General features: G+C 39.1%; 1 protein-coding gene across 1 annotated transcript in view; it reads left to right on the top strand.

Moving 5' to 3' along the window:
* The window catches only part of elp3 (elongator acetyltransferase complex subunit 3), a 33095-nt gene extending 6419 nt beyond the window's left edge, over positions 1 to 26676 (top strand). The window contains exons 8-15 of the mRNA XM_063902160.1: positions 4067 to 4228; positions 4382 to 4508; positions 18437 to 18630; positions 20059 to 20149; positions 20952 to 21017; positions 21156 to 21383; positions 22510 to 22591; positions 25874 to 26676. Of these exons, the coding sequence (XP_063758230.1) occupies positions 4067 to 4228; positions 4382 to 4508; positions 18437 to 18630; positions 20059 to 20149; positions 20952 to 21017; positions 21156 to 21383; positions 22510 to 22591; positions 25874 to 25965 (1042 nt within the window). The 3' untranslated portion in view covers positions 25966 to 26676. The remainder of the gene's footprint in view (positions 1 to 4066; positions 4229 to 4381; positions 4509 to 18436; positions 18631 to 20058; positions 20150 to 20951; positions 21018 to 21155; positions 21384 to 22509; positions 22592 to 25873) is intronic.
* Positions 26677 to 27018: the final 342 nt, after the last annotated feature.

The following is a 27018-nucleotide window of genomic DNA, read 5'->3' as shown; positions in this document are numbered from 1 at the left end:
AGCGTCATGTTTGTCACCATGCTGCTCAACCCGGCGCCCGATCTGATCGCAGCAGCGAGATACCCTGAAATAATCGCCTGAGATAATAGACTTTTTATTGATTCATCTCATACAATCTGATCGTCCTCTCCGAGCATAACGTCGTGTAATTGGTGTAAATCAGCCAGCAGACTGTAAAAGATGGACATTTATTGCCAGCAGATACAGAACCAGAAGGAATATGCGCCGGCATGAGGGGAGCTAATGGTCATTGGAGCAGCTGGGGGAGAGGGGGGGTGACAGTCTGCTCACTGCCTTGTGTTGTTTTGGGCATTTCAATCAGTGACTCAAATAAGTTAGAAGAGGAGTCAGGCGAGATGAAGCTCTTGAGATTACATTTAAAGAATGACGGGGACGGTTCTGCGTCACTTTCTACATCTAGCTGCTCCTTTATTGCTCCTTTTTTAGATGTTATTACCTGTGACTGTATATAGCTGATACTTTTATCAGCAGTAGGTGTGATCTAACCACAGACCCCCTGATTGGCACACTAAAAATAACGATCATACAGACAAAATATTACATTTGATTAGATTGGATTTGGTTTACTGATTCAACAGATCTCCCAATAAGGCTTGATCAGTAGCAAGTTATTTTGTTAGAAAAAATAACTTTTTAAAGATCCCTTTCTTGAAGGAAATAATCTTGAATCAAACATTTTATTGATGGATTTATTTCCCCCCCACATTTATTGCCCCGGTATTTGTATGTTCTCTATGAATATTTTCAGATATACATACACGCGTTTTCAAATGACTACCTATAGTGACTTTCTACATACTTCCTTCTTCAGTCAGACTTGCTGTCTGAGATATCTGGGTTAAGAATGGCAGCCTATTATTGAAGGCTGGAGATGGGGAAAATCAGGTATATATTGGAAGATCTATCGACCAATTATTAGAATAGATTCAGTTTACTGATTCAACAAATCACACTATAATGCTCGACACAATTGTTGTTTTTTCCCTCCCTCACATTTACGGTACGTGTACTTTAAGGAGTCTTGGGTCAGGGTTTCTGTCTTATGGGAGTATCATATGTTGCAATATTTCTGACCAAATATTAGATTGGATTAAATAGCACTTATTTAATTTATCGCATTTTTGTTGTAGCAGCATGCAAACACAAGCATTGCAAAAGCTAAATCAAATAGAAAATAAACAGTAAATATATACATATCAATTTCGTATACATAATATAATTATACAGAATAACTTGGCATACACCATAATAGACCAATCCTACCACAAACAAAATGTATTTTTTTATAAATGTATTGATTTTGTGACTATATTGTGGGGTTGATGCTTTTGGAAAATAGTAGGAATTCGATAGATAACCAGTATTGTGGACAGAATAACTAATGGTAAAGGCAAATATTTGTATCAGCTAGAGCAATCTGGAAAATTCAGAAAAAGTCATCTGCAGCCTTTAAAACCGTTAAAGTAATACGACACTTAGGATATTACAAAATAAAAACAAATCAACAACATTATCTAGCCTCGTATATCAATATAATATTGTTGTTTAGCCAGTCCCACTGTTCGAGAATCAGTTTGATGGTCATACAGCGCACATTATTTTCCATTATTTTTTTAGGGCGTTGAATTGTGGAGAGGAGATTAATGATGACTCATGTTGCACAGTTTGGGACTGCTGTACTGTGTTATTGTCTGATAATCGAAAAGTATGCCATTTAAAATAATATGACATGCTCAGTGGAAAGTATGTGTGTGGGTGGATAATTTACACAATCACTGGGAAACTTATTTCAATTTTCTCTATACTCCAGTAAAAATCAAGGGAATGCATATTATCATAAAAAGATATGTATACACACTAATTAAATATGTAGAGTATATAACTATTATTGTTTGCTTTACTAAGAGGAAAACATGCGATGAGGTGTTTGAATATGGACATTACTTACGATAAATAAACAGACCATAAAGTGTATTCTGCTATTTCAGTGGGACAGTAATATGAAAGAAATTTCTGGTTGAAAAAACAATAAATTCACCATTATGATTATATTATTAGACAAAGTGTACATTGATCAGAACACAGAAGGCACCAATTTGTCAATGTCACGTCACGTTATACCTGGCCAAAATATTTCCTATCTAAGATATTATTTCAATAATCATCAAAGTATCAAGTCTTTTTTGTGTTGACGTTCGTTTTAGTGAAAATCTAACGCATTTAAATAAGGTAATTATGAACAAATAGTATGCCCCACATCCTGCAAAGTATAATTAAAATAAAAAACAGAAAGTGTATTTTCTCTGACATGATACCCTTTATTTACTTTCAATAAAGGTTTATTTTTTCACTACTCTACATGAAGCAAGCCATAAAACTTCTCTCATTTAAGGGTATTCACGATAATTCCCATAAGGAAAATGTACTACAATAAATTTGCATGTTTTTATAATGAAATCCAAGCAAATTACCCCTGTCATCCAATTCTTAGAAGTGTGGATATTGTGATACGGTGAACATGTTGGCAAACACCTATCCAAGCCAAAACAACAAGCTGAAAGCCACTGAAACGCTCTGTGGAGCTTAAGGGAATTGATTAGATTATTTTAAGGGATCTTAACTGCAAGGGAATGCTTTCATAATACACATAATGCTCATTAAATCCAATGTTGTTACAAAAATATTGATTATAGCGGCAAAAGTGACCGATACCTACCTACACTAACAAGTAAACAAAGTGGAATAATAACATAAATTGTTATCATATGCAATAATCTACACCCCCGATGAGTTTTCTGAATGACTGAACAGTGTAGGTATTTATCTTGCTTTTGTCACAAAGTAAACACCCATTAATGTCTCATTTCACATTTTCATTACAAACATTTGTCTTCCCATCCCTCTTGTTTGAGTGTTGCATTAGTGTGTCCTTTAATGTGAGGTTAGAGTCTGGATAATGAGCTGTGCACAGCAAGTAAATAGATGCTGCTTAATGATCCCGGCATATAGAACACTCCAGCGTCATCAGAAAGGCTAAATAGTCAGATTTAACATATGGTTAAATATCAAAGCAGGAAGCATATCATATTTCCATTTGAGTCTCAGAGATTATACACCTGCGAAAGATGTATACTTCATCTTTATGTACCTTCAAAATATTCCCAAAGGTCTCAATAAAAGCAATACCTACCTTTTTTTTAAGGATTTTTACTTATTCATTCAATTGAGGAAATAACTTTAACTCTCTGAATCAAAAAGCAGACGATGGAAAACATATTGGATTGTTATAAACATCTGAGTTCCTAACAATAGGGTTTTTTTTTGTCTGACCTCTTTTATATGTATCCAATGATGTGTATTCCTAGGATAAGTAAATTAACAGACTTTCATTTCCGGTTAGATTATAATCAGAAATGATAATAAAGTGAAATGTATTTCGTACTGCTATTGTCTTTCTTTACATTCTCTGGTGTTATTATTATTATTATTATTATTATTATTATTATTATTATTATTATTATTATTATTATTGTTATTATTATTATTATTGTTATTATTATTATTGTTATTATTATTATTATTATTATTATTATTATTATTATCAGGGCCAGTAAATAACTTTTTATGAAAACGTGTATGTGTTTTATAAGCTCTTTAAATGAATCTTCATTTCAATTCTTAGTTATTTTGCCAAAATGTTAAGAGTTCTCAACCAATAAATGCTGAAATTGGATGACCCACAGGAAGGCTATTTTTAATATTATTTTCAAATGCGCTCTCCTGCTTCAACTAATTTAGATTTCTTGGACCTTGTATACATCTTCCGTATTAATATTGAATTAGTTGGAAAGAAATGCATTTGAACAGTAGCTGTGTTTTGATTTTGATTTTGCTCACCCATTCAATGTAGGAAATTACAAATTCTATCATATTACGAGCAGATATAGTAGTTTTCCCTGCAGGGACTTGTAGCGCAGTACTAATTCTATCATGTTAAGCGAAGTTATTATACAAAACGGAAATAGCGGTTAATTTTCTGCTGCAGATACTCGGAGCGCAGCAACACAAAGTGTGTGGGGATCACCATCGAGACGCGGCCCGACTACTGCCTGAAGCGACACCTCAGCGACATGCTAAGCTACGGCTGTACCCGGCTGGAGATCGGAGTGCAGAGTGTGTATGAAGACGTGGCCCGAGACACCAACAGGTGAGTAGGTTTGGGGGGGGAATGAACAGATAGAGATAAGAAAGCAGACATGATGTTATGGCAGCGTGTCTGATGGTGTTTGTGTAGGATCATTTATTTTCCATTCCACCTTCAGGCTTTATAATTTCACTTTTGTACATGTGTTTCTTCCAGAGGCCACACGGTGCGAGCTGTATGCGAGTCTTTTCAACTTTCAAAGGATGCCGGCTTCAAAGTAGTCGCCCACATGATGCCAGATCTGCCTAATGTAGGCATGGAGAGGGACGTGGAGCAGTTTATTGTAAGCATTCACAAGTATTACATTACATATCAATTAGATGATTTAGCCAAATCACTTACAAACACTTCAATACCAAACACGTAAAAAAATGGAAAAATAAGACTTAATTAAATGTATTATGGCAAAATAATTCACATAACTATTAGGTTATTTGGAAGCAATAATATGAAATTGAACCTACTTTTTATTTAAACTTAATATTATTGATTTCAACTAACCTAATACAGTTATGTGAAATCTGTTGACATAAAACATTCAATTAAAGTCAACGTTTCTGTAGATGGCTTCATGCTTACGGGAGCAACTTACTAATTCAATCAATCAATGAAATTGTATTTATATAGCCCACTATAACAAATTACACGTTTGTGTCGGGGGCTTTACCGTGCATGCAGCATATAAAACCCTTTGTCCTTAGAACCCTGCAGGGCACAAGGAAAAACTCCCAAAGAAACCTCACGATTAATGGGGGGAAAAAAAGAGGAAACCCCATTGGGCGGACAACCGTGTAAAAGGGACCGTGTGCTATAGATAAAAAGATAATACATACATAGACCATCTGAATGTTTAAAATGATAGAGGTCTTGACCAAAAAAACATAGAAATGTTGACTGCAAGGGTTGGGCTTTGAACCACTGCCATTCTAGTTGGTAGATGAACCTAACCCTAATCTAAAGCTGATATGTTGTTTTTCTTCAAGGGACAGCTACTGCACCCCAAAATCTCAAAACACATAATGTCCCTCTTACCTGTAGTGTTTATTAATTTAGATCCATTTTTTCTGCATTCGCTTGAATATAGTGGAATTACGCTTATGGTGCCAAAAACATTCACTTGAAAGAAAGTAGTTCCTACATGAAATGGATCACTAAAAGCTTGGTGGATTATTTTGAGTAACCAGGTCATGATTTCCATAACGATATATTGCAGTTCAGTTTTAAAATGTGTTTCCTTCACATTTTGAGCACCATAAGGGAGGTATAGTTTAATGATATCTGAGAAACGACACAACAGGTAAGATGGAAAAAAGGTATTTTTGATTTTGTAGCCGCACTCTTTTCAACCGGATGTTTTATACATAAATATACCTTCAGGATTACTTTGAAGGTAATTCTGACTTCCAGTCCTCATCTGTAAGACGAAGCAGCTAACAGTCTTAGCTGAGTTAGTAATACGTATTTCAATAGTGGGACATTTTTTTAAAATGTCCCACTATTGAATGGGAATAAAGGTTTCATACCATATTTGACCCCAGAGAGTAGCATTATGCTCCTCAATAGTAGACTAAATAACATTACTGGTATAACGCACTGTCAATAAATCACAAGACCTGATGTGCATAGCTTTGGGTTAAGCTGTTACACTGACCAACTTTCCAGACTGATTTGGTTTCAGGGGATTAAGGGCAATATTGCATAACATTTGTTCCACAGTGTAATTTCATTACTGAATGGTAACGGCTGCAGGATGCAAAATTGTTTTCCTCATATTTTCAACAAAATGTGATTTCACTCTCACCAGTTGATTGGAAGAGTCTTCCTACGTTTATGGCTAACTGTGGGAGTGCAAATGAGGCTCAAATGCTTTACATATCAAGCGGAAAATAATGGTTATGTATATTTCTGTCTTTATGCATACACAGATTTTAGTCATCTATTTACATGCATGTGGCCCTTGCTATAATATTTGTTTGTTAAAAATTCTTAATCCATTATCTTCAGGCTTAATTCAGCTTGGATAGCTCTCGTTTTTGAGCAGTTATAGTGTGTAAGTTCCTTATATTAATGGAGTGATCATACAGTATGGGCAGAAAATTGTCAGTAACTGTGAGGCCAAAATACATCAATGTCTGCATTGTAGTTTTTCTTTTTATATAACTGAGAACTACTGTTGTCAAGTACATTGGTTTATGACATTGTTGCCTTTGTTGGACAGTTTAATAGTATAGGCACACAAGATTTTGGGAGGAAGAGACAAGGGGTATGACATGCAGCAAAAGTCCACTGCATAGCAAATATTTTGTATTTTCACTTTGCATCCGATTTGCCTTTTCTTTACTTTTTTTTTTTTTACTTTTTATTTTTTCAGACTGAAAACAAATACATAAAAGTAGTACCACAGACAAATAGATGGTGCATTATTGTAAGTCTAGAGGCATTTACGATAAACATTCATAAAAAAGCACTCATAGCATGAACAGGTCAAAGGTGACCTTTTCATTTTTTTTGTGTTGTACTTTGTTATGTCTCATAACTCTCTATAACTAGCAATCTATGACTTTATTGACAACATTTAACCTAAAATAAACACACACACTGAACAAAATAAAACAAAAAACAAAATCACCTTAAGGTTGGGCTTCGGTCATCACATAGTTGGCTAGATACATGTATGTTAATGTTACATATGCAACACAGAGGTCAGATTGACATTCTTAATTCAGGTAAGGAATGACAGGTGTCCATCTTCGTATAAATAAAGGTACTTTAACTGAAGGATAGCAGTCATGTTTTCCATTGTATAGACCTGTTTGGCTTTTTGTATCCACTGAGCTATTGTAGGGGGGCTTGGTTTCATCCAGTTAATAGTGATCATCTTTTTCGCAATCATCAGCAAAATATGCAACATATAGCACTGGTCCCTAGTAAACAAATCTTCTGGTGTTTTGTCCAGTAAAAAAAACAAAGGGTCCAGGGGAATATCAGTCCCAAAGATTTTTTCCAGCTCTTCCTTGATATCTTTCCAGAATGTCTATTACTATGGGGCAGTCCCAGAATATGTGTGTATGGTCCCCAACCATACCGCAGTTTCTCCAACATTTGTTTGTAGCATTATTCTTAAACATGGATACTTTCAAAGGAGTCCTAAAGAATCTTGTCTTCACCTTCCAGTCAAATTCTTTCCACATCTGACTACCAACCCCCTTGTGGCATGCAGTACAAATATCTTCCCATGTGTCATCATCTATAATTGTGTTGAGCTCCATTTCCCATTGTCTTTTAATATGTGAAGTGTTATCTGATGTGTCTAGCATCAACCTTTTATATATTTGAGACACTTGGTGCTTTGTTGACACAAGTTGTTGAAAATGATGTATGAAATGGACCTCAATATTAACAGGATCTCTTTTAACACTATCCCAGTCTGGGTGCTTTGTAATGTAGTGTCGTATCTGTAGATATCTATATAAGTCACTTGAGGGCAAGTCAAATTTGTCTTGGAGTTGTGAAAAAGATTTTAAAGTATTTCCATCAAATAATTGATTGATAATTTTTAGCCCATTCTCAGCCCATCTTCTGTAGGCCTTATCAACCACGGATGGGAGAAATTCTATGTTTCCTAGTATGGGCATTGCCCTTGACAAGGCAATATTGCCCTTCAGTTGTTTTTGGACATTGTTCCAGACCTTTAGTGTGTGTTTGACCCATATGTTATCTATTTTTTTTTTTTTCTGAGACTTCTGACTAAGAAATGGAAGAGTAGATAGTGATATCCCTGGTAAAGAGTTCTGTTCAATGGATACCCACCCAGTCTCTTCATCTTTGATAATCCATGCTGCTATTGCTCTAAGCTGGGCTGCCCAGTAATACATTTTTAGATTAAGTAAACCCAGTCCTCCCTTCTCTTTGCTCGCCATCAATATTTTCAGACGAATTCTAGGTCTCCTGTTTTGCCATATGAGTTTAGATATATGCTTTTCAAGCATCTTAAATGTGGTTTGTGGAACTAGAATAGGTAGAGATTGAAATAAGAAAAGGATTCTTGTAGGTTATTCATTCTCACTGACTCTATTCGACCAAAAAGTGACAGGGGCAACACATCCCATCTGGTAAGATCTTGATTGATCTCTTTAACTGGTCTGTTATAGTTTGCAGAATATAGTTGTGTTGGTTTAGGAGTGACAGTAACACCCAAATAACTAAATCCCTGCTCAGATCTCTTGAGAGAGACCAAATCATCTAATTGTGAAGGCCATTCACCACTTATCATCATGGCTTCAGCTTTGTTTGTATTGATCTTATATCCTGACACCGCACTGTATTCATTTAAGCTATTTAGAAGTGCAGGAATAGAGATACCGGGGCGTTCTAAGAATAACAATATGTCATCTGCAAATAAGGATAGTTTATGTTGAATCATTCCTTCGTCAGATATGCCCTGTATGAGGGGATTGGTTCTTATTAATTCTGCCAATGGCTCAATGCTCAATGCAAATAAAGAGGGCGACAGAGAATCTCCTTGTCGGGTACCACGCCCCAGGGGGAAGAAGTCGGAGCAATGACCATTCACTCTGACTTTGGATCTAGGGTTTTTATAAAATATACCAATCCACTTGACAAATGTATTATTAAATCCCATATATCTGAGGGTCTGCTGAAGAAAGGTCCAGTCAACCCTATCAAATGCCTTCTCAGCGTCTAAGCTGAGAAGCATTGACGGGGTATCCCTTTTGGCTGCACATGCTTGCAAATTTAGAGCTCTCCTGACATTATCAACACCCTGGCGATTATTAATGAAGCCGGTCTGATCTGGTTTCACAAGTTTATGTATGTATTTTTGTATTCTCTTTGCTATAATTGAGGTAAGTATTTTAAAATCTACGCATAAGAGGCTGATTGGACGATAGGATGCACATTGGGTTGGGTCTTTATTATCCTTGTGGATAACACTTATTATTGCTTTTGACCACGACCCAGGCGGATCCCCCTTTGTTAGTGCATGGTTATACACTTCGCATAAAACTGGGGTCAGCTCATTCACATATGTTTTGTAGTACTCCCCTCCAAACCCATCGATCCCTGGCGATTTATTGTTTTTAAGTTTTAAGATATTTTCTCTGATTTCTTCTTCTGTAATTGGCAAAGACAGCCTATTTGCCTCTTCTGGTGTTCATTTTGCCAGTTAAATTGATTCAAAAAATGACCCAATCTTCTCGTTTTTATGTGGGTCTGATTCCTCTTCATATAGCCTTCTATAGTATGTAGCAAAGGCCTCTGATATATCTTTTGGTTGTGTTAATATCTTGCCACTACATGAGCCCTTTATTTTGTGTACTGTCCTGCTGGATTGAGCTTTCCGCAGCTGGAAAGCCAGTAAGCGGCTTGCTCTGTTTCCCATTTCATAGTATTTCCTATTTATGAATCGCAATGCTCCCTCTGTTTGGTAGGTTAATAGGTCATCCAGTTTTTGTCTAGTTTCTTTCAATGTTTGCAGTACTTCCTGCTTCTTAGATTGTTGATGTACTGTTTCTAATTTCTTAATGTCTCTCTCTAATTTATCCTGTTGAGCAAGTCTTTTCTTTTTCAGCCTGGAAGAAATGGCAATAATGTTACCCCTCATCACTGCTTTAGCCCCCTCCCATAAGATGGAGGGGGAAACAGTGCCATTATCATTTATATCAAAGTAATTTCTTAAATCTCTGTGTATTTCTTAGTTAGTTCGTCATTTAGCACTGAGACGTTGAGTCTCCAGTATTTGAATTGTTTATTAGGTCCTATACTTATCTTCATGGTGACTGGGGCATGATCTGAAATGGTGATTGGCTCTATTTTACAAACACCGTGCCCTGTATAGATCTGATCCTATACAGTCTTCGTTTGGGCGTATAAATTCAGCAGTGTTATTTTAATACCATCAATAGTCGCTCTTACCATAACATATCTACCATCTTTATCATTAACTGTCTGTATGATTAAAGTATACTGATTTATTGAAAAGAATGGCCACTCCCCTTTTCCTCCCCTTCTCAAAAGAGGAACTGTATACCTGATCCCCCTATTCTCTTTTTAATTTTTGATGTTCTTTTTCTGACAAATGAGTCTCTTGGATCATTGCTATTCAACAGTGTAATTTTTTAAGTTGACTAAATATTTTTTTCCGTTTTATTGGATCGCCCAAGCCCTTTACATTGTAACTAATGCAATTAAAACTATTCATATCCTGCATATTGTGTAAATGATGTGTTAGTATCCCTATATGGCCAACTCTTTGTCCTCCTTAACATAAATCAAACCAAAAAGCAAGTTGCATGGAATAGCAGCCCAACATTAATCTCAAGGTGAAAATAACAAACATGACATAAACAAGAAATAAAACAGTACCTAGTAATTCAATGAATAAAAACTATAAACTTCCACATACCCAACTGGTTTGCAATAAGCCTGAACTTGGCTTTAAAGCGAAATAAACCATGTCCTGATGTAACCTGGGTGGAGAATGGTGACCGTTCCTCCGTGGGGGTCACACAAAGTGTTTGCGCCGCTGCCGTCCACTTCGTGGAACGGTTGCTGCTCATTTTGCGTATTCACGCACAGTTCAGTTCAGATCCGTCCAGCCATTGAGAGAAAAAAAATAATGTCTTTACTTGTCCTAACGTTGTTGCATATTAATATGTATATAAAAAATTAGGCTTACTAAAAACCTCGGCGTTGATGCTTCATTGAAGAAGGCCCTGAGATCCGCGCTTGGTAGCCCTCCGACCTTTTCCTCTCGTCTCTTACCCACACTGTTCCACCTGTAGCGGGCCATCTCGTCTTCCATCTGAGCCCTTTCGTCGTATCGTGGATGGATGTTAAACTCCGCAAGGGTCAGAAGAGCATCTGTGAGCATTGGGTAGGTCCGTTCACCGGATTTCAAGGTCACTTTTAGTTGTGCTGGATAGAGGCATTTAGCCTTGATGTTCTTGTCTTTTAGTTGTTTGATGACCCCTCTCACTTGTGCTCTCTTCTTTTGTAACTCGGGGGAATAGTCGTGATCGAAGTATATTTGCTCGTTGTTGTAGATGAGTTTTTGGCTCCATGCTTGTCTAAGAATAGTGTCTTTAACAGAGTAGTCGTCAAACCTAACGATTAGGGACCTGGGTGTGGCATCAGGATCTGTAGGTCTGGTTGTTAGAGAGCGATGAGCTCTCTCTATTTGCAGGTTCACATCAGGCATTGGTTTTAAGACTGACTGGATCAACGTCTTTGCAAATGTCTTCACATCTTTTCCCTCGCTATTCTCTGGTACACGATATATTCTCAAATTGTTGCGTCTTGTCTTGTTCTGCAAATCTTCGTATCTAGCTGAAAGGCTCATCTCTCGCGTAGCAGATAGCTTATAGCTCTCTCATACCTTCTCCCGTTGTCCTCCGCAGCACTTATACGATCTTCTGCCTCTGTGGTTCTTTTCTCTATCTTTATCGTTTGACCTTTCAGCTCTTCTACTGATGTTAAGGGATAGCTTTGTCTGGTTGTGTCCCTCTTGGTTTTCTGATCTTAACTTTCCTAGCTCTGCTAGTATTAACGATTCTGAGCTAGAGCTAGCAGTATCATTGCTAATATGCATATTTTGTCTCGAATTTTCGTTCTTCTCTTTCGAAGTCTCCTGTTTACTTGACGATTTATTTCTGGAAGATGTAGACATCGTGGATTCACTTGATTTAGCCGGGTTTCCAGTAATTGTTAGGTTTTTTTTATATTTGGTTGGACGGAGCTCAACTTTTAGGCTGCTGGTTTCAGCATGACGTCACCGGAAGTCCTTTCTTTACATTTTAAAATGTTGCTTTGAGCTAGACGATGGTCCATTTTAAATGACACAATACCTACAATTCTGCCATACAATTTGTAGGAAATAATGTAATTCTTTTGAGTTTCAGTTGACAAACAAGACTCCAAGCAAGTTAAAAACTCAAAAAAATACTTCAAATGATACCAAGGCAATCATGAAGTTTAGTGTTTGTGACATGAGCCGTCATACTACTGATTTCACAGTGGTATGGTAAGTCCTACATGTAGCACCTTTTTAAAAATAGCAATATAAAAGATGTGACATTCCACACAGTCACAACTGGGATGTGACTCAATAGAAGATTGTGACAGATGTCTTTCAACCACAGGCTCACTTTACTGCTCTGATTGGAAACACAGCTCTATTGGGAATGTGCAGAATCAATGCTCCACACGTCTGACTGTCGGGTGTAAATGAAGACACGGTTTGAGGCTTAGCACAATAACTGCTCATTAGGCTTACTTTTACATTGATAAAACAGAAATCAAGTGATTTACAACACAATAAGGGAGGAATAAGAATTGTAATAATTGGTGCACGTGAGAGCCTGACGCACCTTCTTCCTGAAATATGTCACTCATTGTCTCGGGTGATCATTTTGATGAACTGTTTCTTTGTTTGAAATAGATTTGTCTGATTTCTGGCAGTGTGGTGATTCACAGGGGTTTTTGCTCTACAGAAGTGAAAAAGTTCAACACCTTGAGTTTCCTCTGTAGTGTAGTAAGACAACAAAAAAGTGAGGAAACATAAGGGTCTACACTAGCTTGCTAGAATTCTAAAAATCGATACATCCATCTTGTGGACCGGGAAAACTGACCTTTTAGAAAATGATAAAATAGCTAGGGTCTGGTTTGGCACTTTGTGAAAGAAATGTTAAGAGTAGTGTGATTTTTTTGTTTTTCGAAATACTCTTTCTTGCTGGAAGTTTAGATAAGAAGATGCATTCCACTCTCCTGTTTATGTGTTAAGTCTGAAGATAGAGCTTGGTGATGCTTAGCCTAGCGTAGCCTAGCATAAAGACTGGAAGCAGACGGATATAGCTAACTTTGCTAGGTCCAAAGTGAAAAAACAACAAATATGCTTTAATAGTATCATTCTTTGTGTGGAACACTGAGCTTTGTGAAGATAACATGACTAAGTACTGGTTTGGCGCTTTGTGAAAGAAATGTTTAAAGAGTAGTGTGCGACATTTCAGGAAATACGCTTTCTTGCTGAAAATTATATAACGACATTCATTCTAATGTTTGTTTGTTAAGTCTGAAGATAAAGTCAGGAGACGGTTAGCTAAGCATAGCCTAGCATAAACACTGGAAGCAGAGGGAAAAAGCTAGCCTGGTTATGTTACACTGTGTAGACTCTAGAGTTTTTGTAGCACAAGTGAGGCTATGCTTAAAACGGCAGTGCTGTGAGTTTAATGCTGATGTCAGAGAGCTAACAGGATCACATTTGCAATGCTAGCATGCTGATGGTTAGCGAGTATATTGTTTAGTACGGTCACCCTCTTAGTGTTATCATGCTAATCTTTGCTAATTTGCAGGAAACAAAAAGTACAATTGTGGCTGATGGCAATACCTTTTAGTGATTAGCATCCGACACAGATTTTGTCCCCATAAAATCCACCTCCAAAACTCACTAAAATATATATATATACATTTGTTTTAATCAGAAAAGATAACCTGAACCTTTTAATTGGCATTTCTTTACTGAAATGTCTTGTTACCGAAAGGCCCACATACATGCTGATCTACCCTAAGCTTAAATGGGCAGTTTAATCACGCAGCCGGTATAAGCCACATTATACTGTAGGTGATGACAGATCACAGGAAAGGACACAATGAAGGCATTATAAGTTTAATCCTAGACACAAACATGTCCTGATGTCCTGATGTGAAGTAGCAGTTTTGTAGTTTAGTAATGATGGAATTGACAAGGAAAGAAGAAATTGAACCATGTATTATTGATTTTTCTGAAAAAGATTGGATGCTGGAGTAATTTAGAGTTGTGTAAAAGCAAGGAAGGCACTATTTTTAGAGGTGATTTCTGTGTTGTTGTTGTTGGCGCTGACAGAGGAAAATCAGAATTTACTGTATAGCGATAAAGGCATTCAGACACTTCCAATCTTCTGAGCATCGAGAGATCCTCACAGGAAAAGATTTAGAAGACATTGTGTGTCTTTCCACAGATTTGTTACATTACATCTAAGTGTGTGTGTCGGTGTTTACTGAACCACCTCTGTGTGTGAATGTGTTTGATGGTAATGCACTGGGCAGCAGCAGGTCGGCACAGTGAGAGGAAGCAGATTAAATGTGTTTTTGGCCTTCAGAGGCCCTTTCTTTGCTTTCCTGTTACACTTCCTCTGTCACTTTTCTCTCCCTAGACTTAATTTCTTACTTTGTCCCTGCTGTCTTTTTTTCTCCTCCCAGTCTCAGTATTTTTTCTCTCCCGTCTCCTTGTCTTGCTCATGCTTTTCTCTCGTCTCGTCTATCTTTCACTTTATCTTTTCTTCCCTCTCCTTTCCGTTGCAACATTCCCTTCAACACTTTCTCTTCCCTTCCTGTCAGAGTCTCCATCGCTTCATCTATCTCCTCTCTCTCCTCTCTCTCCTCTCCATCCTCATCCAATCCCAGCGTCATCCTCTTTGCGTCTCTCCCCTCCTCCTCTCTTATCGCACTGACACTTTCGTATCATACACCTCATGCGTAGCTCCCCCTTTGCTCTTCCTCATCATATCTAATCTTCCATAACACGCTTCGTGGTCGTGAGTGGGGGGAAAATATGCAGTTTCCTAAACATCTCCACTCCAGGATCCAAACTAAGCATCTTCGGGATTTTTCCATAAACTTCACTGCTACATTTCAAACACAGAATGCAACAAGAAATAGTCAGACAGGAAAAGGAAGTAGTCGAAAATATCAGAGAAATGGGAAACATGAGGTAGAGATGAATGAAATAATTTTTGTATGCCAAATATATGTGCAATTATAAACAATTTAGTGGACCAAATTCCATTCTTGGCTTTGGTTTCTTGGTCATTTTTTGAACCAATATCATTGAGTTTAATCAGGTGAGAAATTGAGTTTCTAACCTGATTGTGTGTTAACCTATATACGGATTATCTCTTCACAGGTAAACTACTCAATCATAGGCCTCTCTTTTTGATTATGCTTCTATAACTGGCTATCTGCTTCACATGGCCAAGGCTGCAAAGAAGCATTTTCCCTGCCAATTAAGCTGCAATAGTCTGTCATCAAGTTTTCAGATGGACTTTAAGCTGCTCTGACCAACATAATTGTTTTAAAGGATAGCGTGTAGGATCAAAAGATGACATGTCAAAGAAAAAGGCTTTCTTAAAAAGGCCCTATTATGCTCATTTTCAGGTTCATATTTGTATGTTGTACCTCTCCTGTGACATGTCTCCATGCTTTAATGTTCAAAAAGCTTTTTATTTTCTCATACTGCCTGGCACCTCTTTTCCCCCTCTGTCTGAAACAAGAGCCCAGTCTGCTCTGATTGGTTACCTGGCCGGCTTAGAGATGTCCCGCCCCTTAGCCTATAATGTTTTCCTGTAGTAAAACACACTACAGGAAATGGAAAACTCCAAAAAGCACAATAGGGCACCTTTGATGAGATTTACCCACATAGAATTATCAGCTGGTTCCAGCTCATTGTTTTGGTTTAACGGCCAGCAACTTTATCGTTTTGTTCACACTAACCACAAAGAAAAAAGCCCTGATAACCTGATACTCATTACACTTCCTGCTCAGCACCAAACTGCACACATTCACAGCTAGAGACTAGATGTTAAACAGAATGGAGCATTGAGCAGCTAATGACCCAGATATTTCTCTCATACAATCACCAGAAACATGACTGAATTAATGCTAATGGTACTTTGTCTGCCTAATGTGTAAATAAGCAACTGTTTGCTAACACATTAGCCAAACAGCATGTTGAACTTCCGCCAAGTGACCCATCACCTTTAGCTGTTGCAGGTATAATTTAAGACAAAACAAAATGAAGTGCAGTGTGAAAACAAAGGTCCTTTTCTCCCTGTGTAAACCCAGTTTGGAGGGTTTGGATGTGGTGGTTAAAAAATGTTTAACTTAAAGACAGTTTTTTATAATCCCACTGGAGAATCTTTATGAACAATTGTTATCTGAAGACATAATTGTGCAGCGCATCGTGCACTTAGACTCCAGCTGCCCCATGACCCTTATAAGGATTAAAAAAGGGAACTATAATGAATGAATGGATGGAGGAAAATTCCAGCTCACAGGTTTTGTTTCCATTCAGTATCCAAACTGATAAGAAAGGGAAGCAAATGCTGCAAATATGATGCAATACCGGCTGAGGTTTCATTGGAGGGATGTCTGACGATAAAAGAACCTCCGTGAAAAATTGGTTATAATAACTGCATTCAGGCCGTCTTGGCACAGAGCTCTTCAAAACTGTTTGTCAGCTTGAGGAAGCAGGATGTCTTCATTTTCATTTCTGTTTACATTGATCACATTATTAATCGCATTCCTTTCTTTTTATCTCGTATGTAAAGAGTGATGACGTTTTTTTTTATAGGGTGACCCAGAAGTGAGAATCACAAGGGCTCCCTCGACAAAAATCAATGGGATTTTACCGTTGGGTTTTGGAATATTGCAGAAAATAAGATCTGTGGCAAACACACATTTATGATACTGACGCGTTTTGTTCGGCAGGATAATCTCCACATCACCAGAAATCCCCAGAAGTTAAACGCTAACGTTAGGTTTAAAACAAACTACATGGCGGTCGCATGACTCCACATCACCACCGCTAAGCTAAAGGCTACTAATGTTCGGCATGATGACATTTTAGTCTCATTTAGCCACTTCCAACCACTGTTTTTGACACGCAAAAGCTTCGGCATTCACCGGTGGGGTATTTACTGATATATTTTATGTGGGGAAAATCTCTTCAACCACAGACTTTGTATCAAGAATGTAACCAGATCTACATTCAAAATAACCTTGACTAGGGCTGCCATAGCGCTCAGAGGTTAGAGCTGACCGCCCATGTATTGGTGGCTGTAGCTCAGGGGGTTATTTCAATGAAATCAGGGGGTAAGCAGTTCGATCCAACCCCCCTGTGGTCAACATGTCGAAGAGTCCTTGAGCAAGATACTTAACCACATATTGTTCCTGTAGGCATTTCTACGAGTGTCGCTTTGGATAGAAACGTCATTGGTGTTCAGTCCCGCTGTGACGGACACAGGTTCAATTCCACACTTTTACACGTTTTATCACCTCCATCTCCCCTTTTCCACACTGTCACTCTGCAATAAGGGGCTTATCTGGCCCAAAAATAACGTTGACTTTGAGATGAGGGAACGGTGGTAACTCATTTCCGGGTTTAGGGACTCATTCCTGCACCACTCTATTGTTCCAATCACACCACTGCATTTCTACAGTCAGCCTGGATCACAGAGCAGTTCAGGAGCAGCAGCAGGAGAGCTTGGCATCCTCCTCTCGTATAACACAGTTGTACTGATAATGAAATTCGATTACAACTTCTTCCCAGCCTGAGATCCTCGCTTACTTATCTCCCGTATACAGATGCTCCCTTGTCCAGGGGAAGGCTTCTTTAACAGGGTTGCTCTCAACCAACCAACACCAAAATGGTAGCAGGTGCGGAATCCCCAAAATAGTCTCCATTTTTGGTATTGAAGCATTGTGATATGTCCCCCCCTTCTCCCCTCCCTTTTGGATTTAGTGCTGGGCCATGTGGGACATGTCCCCGAGTGATTATGAGCTGTGACCAGATTATGAGATACCGATAATGTGGCCTATTTTGGAGACTCGATTCCAGATCTTCATGGTGCTGATCTTGATAGTTTGTAGAGAGGGGAGGAGAATGACTGGAAATCACATCTGATTCCCTTTAATGCGCCAAACCACACACCCAACATTTCCTGCAATTGAATAACCAAGCACTTTCTCTTTGATATCTGCTTTATACGAGCTCAACGGTCGGCTGCTTTTACTTTTAGGAGGCAGTGCCTTTTGCAAATGGACCCTTTTTTTATTGAGACTTCCCATAAAAAAGCCGTAAGAAAGAAACAAAATAAGGTTTCTTTCCTTCTTTCTCTTTCAGTTTTGTCGATTTTAAAGAAGCAGCTACGTGTCTATCTGTCAGCATGACAGTGAAATTGCAGATGTCCCGAAATGTCATGCTATAAAGTGTGGTTAAAACTGATAAAGCAAAAAAAATTGATTCATTGTTTCCGAAATACTTCTGTGTGGTAAATCCATTTCAGAATGTGTCAGGAATTCAATTTCAGAAGACGCATGAGGAGCAAACAGTAATGGTGGCTGTGACTTTGTAACATGGATCTTTGTGTTTTCTTGCAGGAGTTTTTCGAGAATCCAGCTTTCAGGCCCGACGGTTTGAAGCTGTACCCGACGCTGGTGATCCGAGGAACAGGTCTGTATGAGCTGTGGAAGACGGGTCGGTACAAGAGCTACAACCCCAGCGCTCTGGTGGACCTGGTGGCCCGGATTCTGGCATTAGTGCCACCCTGGACACGAGTCTACAGGGTGCAGAGGTGAGGCAAAGTGAAGATTTAAGCCTTCTTAAAGTGGAACTCTACAAAAGATCTTAGTAACTGGATTTCTGGACTGCCTTCTTTCTGAGATATGATGGGAACTAAACAAACACGCAGCAAATTTAACCTTATTGCGTTACTTATTTGTGTTTTAGTGCTTGTGACTAATTTGGTGAATTATTGCAGTAGATCAATCATATTTTGCTCTTATTTGATTGCAAAAAGTTTGATTAAAAGGATGTCAAAATAACCAAAGAATATGCCAATTTGTTCAACTTACATAGAATTCAAATCGATCAAGGCTGTGCTATCTGATAGAGTCGGAGGATGAAACCCTCTTTAATTGTCACATACATGCACACAGCAGAGCACACACAGTGAAATTGGTCCTCTGCATTTTACCCATCCTAGTACTAGGAGCAGTGGGCAGCTATTGTGCAGCGTGTTATTTTGAGTGTTGATTGCAGCTGGTCAATCAACACTCAAAATAACAACATCTAAATTAGACACTACTTCGGACTGTAAAACCACTGTTGCGTAATAACACTGTTTTTAAAAAATGTTTAAGTAATGTTATTAATGGCTGCTGCTTCACTACTTTTATATATTTTCACTTTTTATAATACTGCTGATTTTTTACCATGAATGTGTGCTTATTTGATTTGGTTTTGTCAGCGTGTGCTTTTTATTTAATAGGTTTGTCTACTCATTTTGTTTTCGTCTTTGTATTTGCACTATCCCTTTGCTGTTACAATGTACATTTCTTGGCTCTGGGACAAATTAAGGATTACTGATTCCAAGGCATAAATATATCAGCAACTTTTTTTCTTTTACACACATAGAAATCTACATACGTAAACTTTAGAAAATCTAAAAATGTACCAACTTCTGAGACGTTAATCATCAATGACCAATGCCAACGTACAGGTACAATACATTTTCCCATTTGTCTAATTCAACAATGTCAGGACATCAGGGTTTCCAGGAGCTAGGCAGGTGACAGGATTATGGACCGAAAGCAATACACACATTTCTTGTTGCATTTTCCCATATTCACGCAGATTACGCTAAATAGCGTAGCCTTACCCAGCGAAATGTACATTTCGTTGCAATGACTTTGCGTGTAGTCAAAGCATGCAAAAAATGGTGCCTCTTATTTGCTTTGAACACCATTCGTAGCTTCTTTCAGTACTAAAATACTTCTTTTTTTTTACTGTAAACCTTTGAGTCAAATCTCCCAACGTTAGCACTGTAACATCCATTATTTTCCTCCAAACTCTGCCAGTTAGGAGCTACTTTTAGACTAAAGATGTTTTGTGAACACGGCCCCAGGGAAATATTTATTTGATGTGATTGCAGCCGTAATATCCCATTGTAAAACATTTTCCCCATCACTTATCTTTTCCCTGCTCTTGTGCCTCCTCTCAGGGACATCCCCATGCCGCTGGTGAGCTCCGGAGTGGAGCACGGAAACCTCAGAGAGCTGGCTCTGGCCCGGATGAAAGACATGGGCACTGAGGTGAGAAGTCAAAGCGACTCCCTGCCAGGTTATTACGAGCGAGGACACCAAAATACTTTTCCAACTGGGATGCGATCCAAACCAGGACTTCAGAGCCATCTCCTGCCAACACTCAAATGCTTACTGAATCATTTGCATACCTCCCTTTAATAGCGCAAGATGACAGATTATTTAAGCTGCCAAGTATAGTTTAGAATCGTCGGAGCGTGGGATTGGAGAACCCTCCCTCTCACGCCCTCCCACACGTTTATTGAATTTATGTTGGAAAGTAGATGACAGCTTTAGTAGAAGTTTATCCCACTTAAAAACACCTGAGAAGAGGGCACCTACTATAACACAAACAATTCGAAGAGCCCGACCAACTTCAGTCAAAAATTACTCAGGGGAAAAAAGGCTGACCCAGAGTGTTCATCAGAAAACACGTATGGGGTGAAAGCTCCCCGTAAGCTTCGGTTTATAAGCAAAGAAAGGCTGAAATAGGAACAGAATTACTCCAGTAGCTACTTACGCTCTTTTACCCACCTGTAAACTCTTCAATTTTACCCCAGTCATTTTTTTTTCTTGACCACAAAGTGGTCACACTTTATTTCCATCTGAGCTTTATCCAGTGCTTGGATCAGATTATTCAACCAACTGAGTTTTCATCACTTTTACACAGCTTGAAGATAAATGCAGCCGACAGAAATAAAGAGCACGCAAAATTAAGAAAAAAAAACCCACTATTAGTTTAAATATAAAAGTGATAGTTTGTATTAGACTCTTCACGGTTTCTAAACTGGTCTCCATGTTTCTCTGTGTGCAGTGTCGAGACGTGAGAACACGAGAGGTGGGCATCCAGGAGATCCACCACAAAGTTAGACCTTATCAGGTAATGACCCGCATCCCGGAGATAAAGTGCATGTCCTTAAAGTGATAAATCATTGCGGTATTTCTCAAGATTACTTTACCTAAAGGTGTGTTTTCGTATTAAGCTTCCCTTCCCTAACCAAGATAAGTGTGTGTTCAGGTGGAGCTGGTGCGGAGGGACTACGTGGCTAACGGCGGCTGGGAGACCTTCCTCTCCTACGAGGACCCAGAGCAGGACATCCTGATCGGCCTGCTGCGTCTACGCCGCTGCTCCCCGCAGTCCTTCCGTCCGGAGCTCAAAGGGGGCGTGTCCATCGTCCGCGAGCTGCATGTCTACGGCAGCGTCGTCCCCGTCAGCAGCCGGGACCCCAGCAAGTTCCAGCACCAGGTGGAGACGCATAGACACCCAAACATTTAGTTGAATAACTCTAGGCCTGTGTTTTCTTTGAGACCAGTGGCCTGTACTATAAAGCAGGATCTAGGGTTGAGGAGTGTCAGTATTGCAACGGTGGTTCACGTCTTATCCTTGGTAGCTCGCCAATAATTGTTTAAATAATGCTACGAGAGAGAGAATGCTTCAAATAACTTTTGTTGAACCACCACCTTCTTTTAAAATGTAAAAGTCTGCTTACTGTTTTGAATTATGTCTTGATGTTGAGTAAAGTAGCCTACATATTCCCTATGAGAATTTGCAATCGCTTAAAGGTGCCCTATAATGCAAAATGCACTTTTTGATGTCTTTTATACATAAATATGTGTCCCCGGTGTGTTAGGACACTCACAAAGTGTCAGAAAATACAACCCTCTCTCTTCTCCTACTTACCCACATCTCTAAAAACGGGGGTACAGACGAGCTGATCGAGATTTGTGTCGGTTATGATGTCATAACCAAAATGTGGGCTGGCTTTACATTGAACTCCTGGGAACATCCCGCCCATGTGACACTTCCCAACCTATCGTCCGCAATATACAGTAGCGAGCTGAATCCCCTCCGCAGCACCTCTGTGTGTCTGTGCAGGATGTCTGCAGGAGGGACTTAGAGTTGTTGTATATATAATACATATAATGTCTCTGTTCTAGAGGTAAACTCTGAGAAGGGTTTCAGAAATAACGCTTCATGTGGTTTGGAACATAATATGGGGTTTAATCACGGCAGCGTTTAGCTGAGTTTCTCCGAAACTTCTCTCTTCAGACAGAGAGCCGCATGCGCTCCAAAGGGGCGTGGCCAGCAGCAGCTAGTTCATTTAAAGCTACAATCACAGAATCAGCACTTCAGGAACAGGGCTGAAATAGAGGGGATGAGGCATGCTACAATGGGTGATCTGTTTGTATTTTGAGTAAAACACTTCACAGACATGTTTTGTATAGATATGGCCCTACAATATATTGTTCAAATATAGCATAATAGGAGACCTTTGAGTTCCACCACAAATGTAGTTATGAGTAACTCAAAGTGTGCTGATTTTACACCAAAATAACTCTTTTTCCGGTCCTTTCCCCTCCTCCTTGTCCAGGGTTTTGGCATGATGCTGATGGAAGAGGCAGAGAGAATTTCCAGAGAGGAACATGGCTCCAGCAAATTGGCTGTTATCTCAGGTAAGAAACACAACGGCACAGCCGAGCGTCGTTCATCCTGCTTACCCTTTGGTGTCTTCATGTGGGAGCACAGAGGATGAGCATCTAGGAGCAGATGGTGCAGACGGTTAATTAGCACAATAATGATGTCATTTCATAAATGTATCATACATCGTTAACAGCCACTTTGTATTGTCTATAGTTCAAGACTTAAAGATGAAACGCATTGCTGAAATAAGTTAAATGGAGGCTGTGACTCAGAGGATTAATGAGCCCTGCTAATGGGAATAATATGTTTATTCATTAGAATAAAAGTGGAGTATCATGTGTATGGATATTCTATATGTTGTGTATTTATGGTGGCTATTTGGCAAGAGAGCTTTATGACCTGTGGGGATATGGATAACAAATTGGTGTCCATTGTTATACAGTTTTATTCATAAGCACAATAAATATTATTATATTAATTGTAACACATTATAAAGCAGTTTATTATGAATGTATAAGGCCATGTACATTATAACACATTACCTTTTTAGAGTGGTGCAGGGATGCGCATGGGTTCCCTCGACAAAAAAGCAATGGGATTTCTACATAGGATTTTGGAAAATCTCTGCTGATTTATTTTCCAAAATCCTACGGAGAAATCCCATTGACTCTGAGACGAGGGAACCGGAAGTGGTAGAATGCTAACTCACTTCCGGGTTTTAGGACTCTAGTGGTCTCTAATGAGTATGTACATGTCGGGTTACAGGTTACAAAATAGGGTATATACTCTCACTGATCACTTTATTAGGTACACCTTGCTAGTACCGGGTTAGACCCCCTTTGCCTTCAGAACTGCCTGAAGACTCAACTAGGTGCTGGAAACATTCCTCAGATATTTTGTTCCATATTGACATGATATCATCACAGTTGCTGCAGATTGGTCGGGTGCACAGCTATGAGGAGAATCTCTCGTTCCACCACGTCCCAAAGGTGCTCTATTGGATTTAAGTCTGGGGACGGTGGAGGCCGTTTGAGTACAGGGAACATATCGTCATGTTCAAGAAACCAGTTGGAGATGATTTGAGCTTTGTGGCATGGCGCGTTATCCTCCTGTAGCCGTCAGGAGATGGGTTCAGTGTGGTCATAAAGGGATGGACATGGTCAGCAATAATACTCAGGTAGGATGTGGCGTTTAAACCATGCTCAATTGGTACTAAGGGGCCAAAGAAAATTTCCCTCATACCATGACACCACCGCCTCCAGCCTGAACCTTTGATACAGGGCAGGATGGATCCATGCCTTTATGTTGTTTACGCCAAATTCTGACCCTACTGTCCAAATGTTGCAGTAGAAAGCCCGGTTTCTCTTCAGCACAATAATACTTCATTCAGAATGATGTTTTCACATATTTTGCCTTTACCAAATATTGCGCTTACTGCTGAGGGAAAAAAACTTTTGTATATACATTATTTTTATATCAGATAGGGTTCATGATTATCAGAACTCCAAGAAAGAGCCCGGTGCTCAGCAGCATTGAAATCTATTTGTTGTGCAGATCCATTCGTTGCTCCCTCTCCCACATAACCCAGCAGGGTAGCTCCTTACAAACAACCCCTGTTTTGTGTGTGTAGAGGTGTGTGTGCTCGTGTCGCAGCAGCCTGTTGTCACTGCACGTGATTTAATGACGGTAAACATGGCGGGCTGCTGTGCCCAATGGCGCTGCGCTGAGCCGCTCCACACACTGCTATCAGAGGCTGGAGCTCTGTCAACATGTGCCCTGCTGCAGGGATTTAATGAAGTGAAGAAGAAGCGTTCATATGGCGGGAAGCAGATACTGCAAGAGTCAATCATACACGAGTCAAAGCAGTGCATTTAACATTATTTTAGATGCTGGTTTGAAAACATCTAACATATAGAGTGTTAAAGAATATTATATTTACAGTGATGTGTATTTGTTGAAGTAGTTACTTTTTTTATCCAAATTTGCGGCACATTCACGTAGACTGTGTAGTTTAAGAATTGCCCCCAGTATTTGTATAAGTATATGGGCGGCTGGGGCTCAGGGATTCTTAAGTGCGTCTACCAATCATTTTTTTCTTAATTTTCATTGAATCAACGGACCAAAAGAAGGAACAGTAATCAAGATGCGACAGAACCAATGGATTTTAAACATGTCTAATGACTGCATAACTTCTCCTAAAACTGACACCTATTCCCATTTTGCTCACAATGTTATCAATTGGTTTATACCAGATAAAAAAAAGCCACAGAAATACCATAAGATATAGTCCAAGGTGGCACATCATTATTTTGTCTCTATATGGTTTGATTTATAATTGCAGTGTAGGATCAGCTCTTAACTGATGCTTTGATCCTAATACTACAGATTTTGATAATCCTACATTAAAGGTCACCTATCAGGGTTTGGTCTAAACCGGGTAACAGGGGCGCTGTGCCCCCATACCAAAATGCGTATTTTTCCCCGTAACATTTTAAAGTGATGCCAGAAAACCATATTTGTGTTCGTCAGAAACTGCGTAAATACTCCAAAAATATGAACATTTTGTCAAATGTCTCGTCAGACGGCAGAGACAGCTTTGTTTTTACTGAGAATAAATAGGGGATGGATGTCCGGTGGGTCTGCCGGTGGACGAGTGGCAGGCAGCAGGCGTACACTGAAACTGAGATTTCTGAATTACATCGTTTCTTTTACTCTCCTTTTTTCTGGAGAGTTGAATTGTTTTCCACTTCGCTCTGATGCATTATTTTCACTGGAAAGTGGGCGGGGCCATAATTTGGACCGGAAGTGACGTACACACCATCATCATGTCCCCTCTGTGTTAAGAAGCTCAGACAATTCCTGGAGCAAAGACCATCCCTCTCTTTGTCCTGATCCATTTATATAAAAACCTGTCTGAAAATGAGCTGATCAGAGTTTTGGCCACATGTTTTTTTGGGTTGTGCAACCATTAGCCAATAACCAACCAAGTTAACTCCCGCCCACCTTATCACCTGGATCTCCTCCTAGAGCACCATTGTGATTTTTTCAACCAATCACTTCCTTAGGGGGCGTGGCCAGCAGCAGCTCATTAGCATTTAAAGCTACAGACAAGGAATCAGCACTTTTGGAACAGGGCTGAAACAGAGGGGTTTATGGGATTCTACAATGATCTGTTGGGTGTTTCAGCCAATCAGATACATGTTCTGTATATATGTGAGACCTATGATATAATAGATTGTTGAAAAAGAGTTTATAGGGGACCTTTTTAAGTACTTATTTGATGTGTTTAACCCATTTTATCTGGTGTGTTGCAGGTGTAGGAACAAGGAACTACTACAGGAAGATGGGCTATGAATTGGAGGGGCCGTACATGGTAAAGGACCTGTATGGACCTGGAATGGACTGAACCTGTTTTTATCTGGACTTTGGCTGCACACGCACATACACACACATTATTGTATTTATCCACACAATAGCCTCGGGACATGTCTGCTGATGTTTTTGGGGAAAGCATCGGAGGAGATAATGGTTGCGGTTCTTCTTCGACCAGCTTTTTTTATCTGGTACACACCGCTTTATTTTAGATAAGGAGACAGTGTGAGTGGGTGTAAGGAATAAATGTACCTGGGAGGAAGCAAGGACATCTCCTGTACAATTTCCAGTTTAACTTCTAACTTTATTTACTGCTACTGTAAAAGAAAAGTGTGCTCTGAGTTGTTAAGCTTTCCACATTTGCCTTGTCCATGAACTCCTGTACTGATTCAATTTGACAAGAACAAGAGACCTTTTTTTATTTACTCAGATGTTATACGTCTATACTTGTTATACGTCTGGGGGAGAAAAATCTGAATGTCTGGGTGTTCCTTAAATAGTGTTTGTGTGTTCGTAGAGGATTAGAAACCTGTTTAGCATCACGCTTTGAGCTAATCATGTTTATGTTGCAATTAAACGAAAAGCCATTATGAGTCAAGCGTTCATTAACAGTTGGCGGTGGATGAATAAAGAGCGGGAAGTGTCCTCGCCGGGCAGCCGTTGTGTAATTGCAAGATTTTGATTTATAAGGCAGGAAATTGAATATTAGTGTTACATAAATTGCTTTTTAAAGCCCCACAGTTAATCCTATTACTTGTGTTTCGGTCATGGATTCTGTGGCTTTGTTTATTCTGGTAAATTCCAGATGTTGAACACATCACAGTTTTTTACTCGGGGAATAAAGTTCTTCTTCAGGTCATTTTGGGAATACTTTCTATGAAGCCCATGTCTTTAATGCATGGAAAATATACTTATAACGATTCAAATCTGCTTATAGCCTTTTATTTTTAAAATGATAAGCACTTCATATTTGTAAAGCTTTACAATGATAATGATAACACATATTAAGCATTTTATAATGACCTAAAACAATTCCAATTATTTCACAAGGGTCTTAGTGTTTTATAGTTCCCATAGTTGTAATACA

The sequence above is a fragment of the Eleginops maclovinus genome, chromosome 15 (genome assembly GCF_036324505.1).
Source record: "Eleginops maclovinus isolate JMC-PN-2008 ecotype Puerto Natales chromosome 15, JC_Emac_rtc_rv5, whole genome shotgun sequence".
In the NCBI taxonomy this organism is placed as follows: domain Eukaryota; kingdom Metazoa; phylum Chordata; class Actinopteri; order Perciformes; family Eleginopidae; genus Eleginops; species Eleginops maclovinus.
This window is presented reverse-complemented; position numbering and strand designations above follow the sequence as displayed.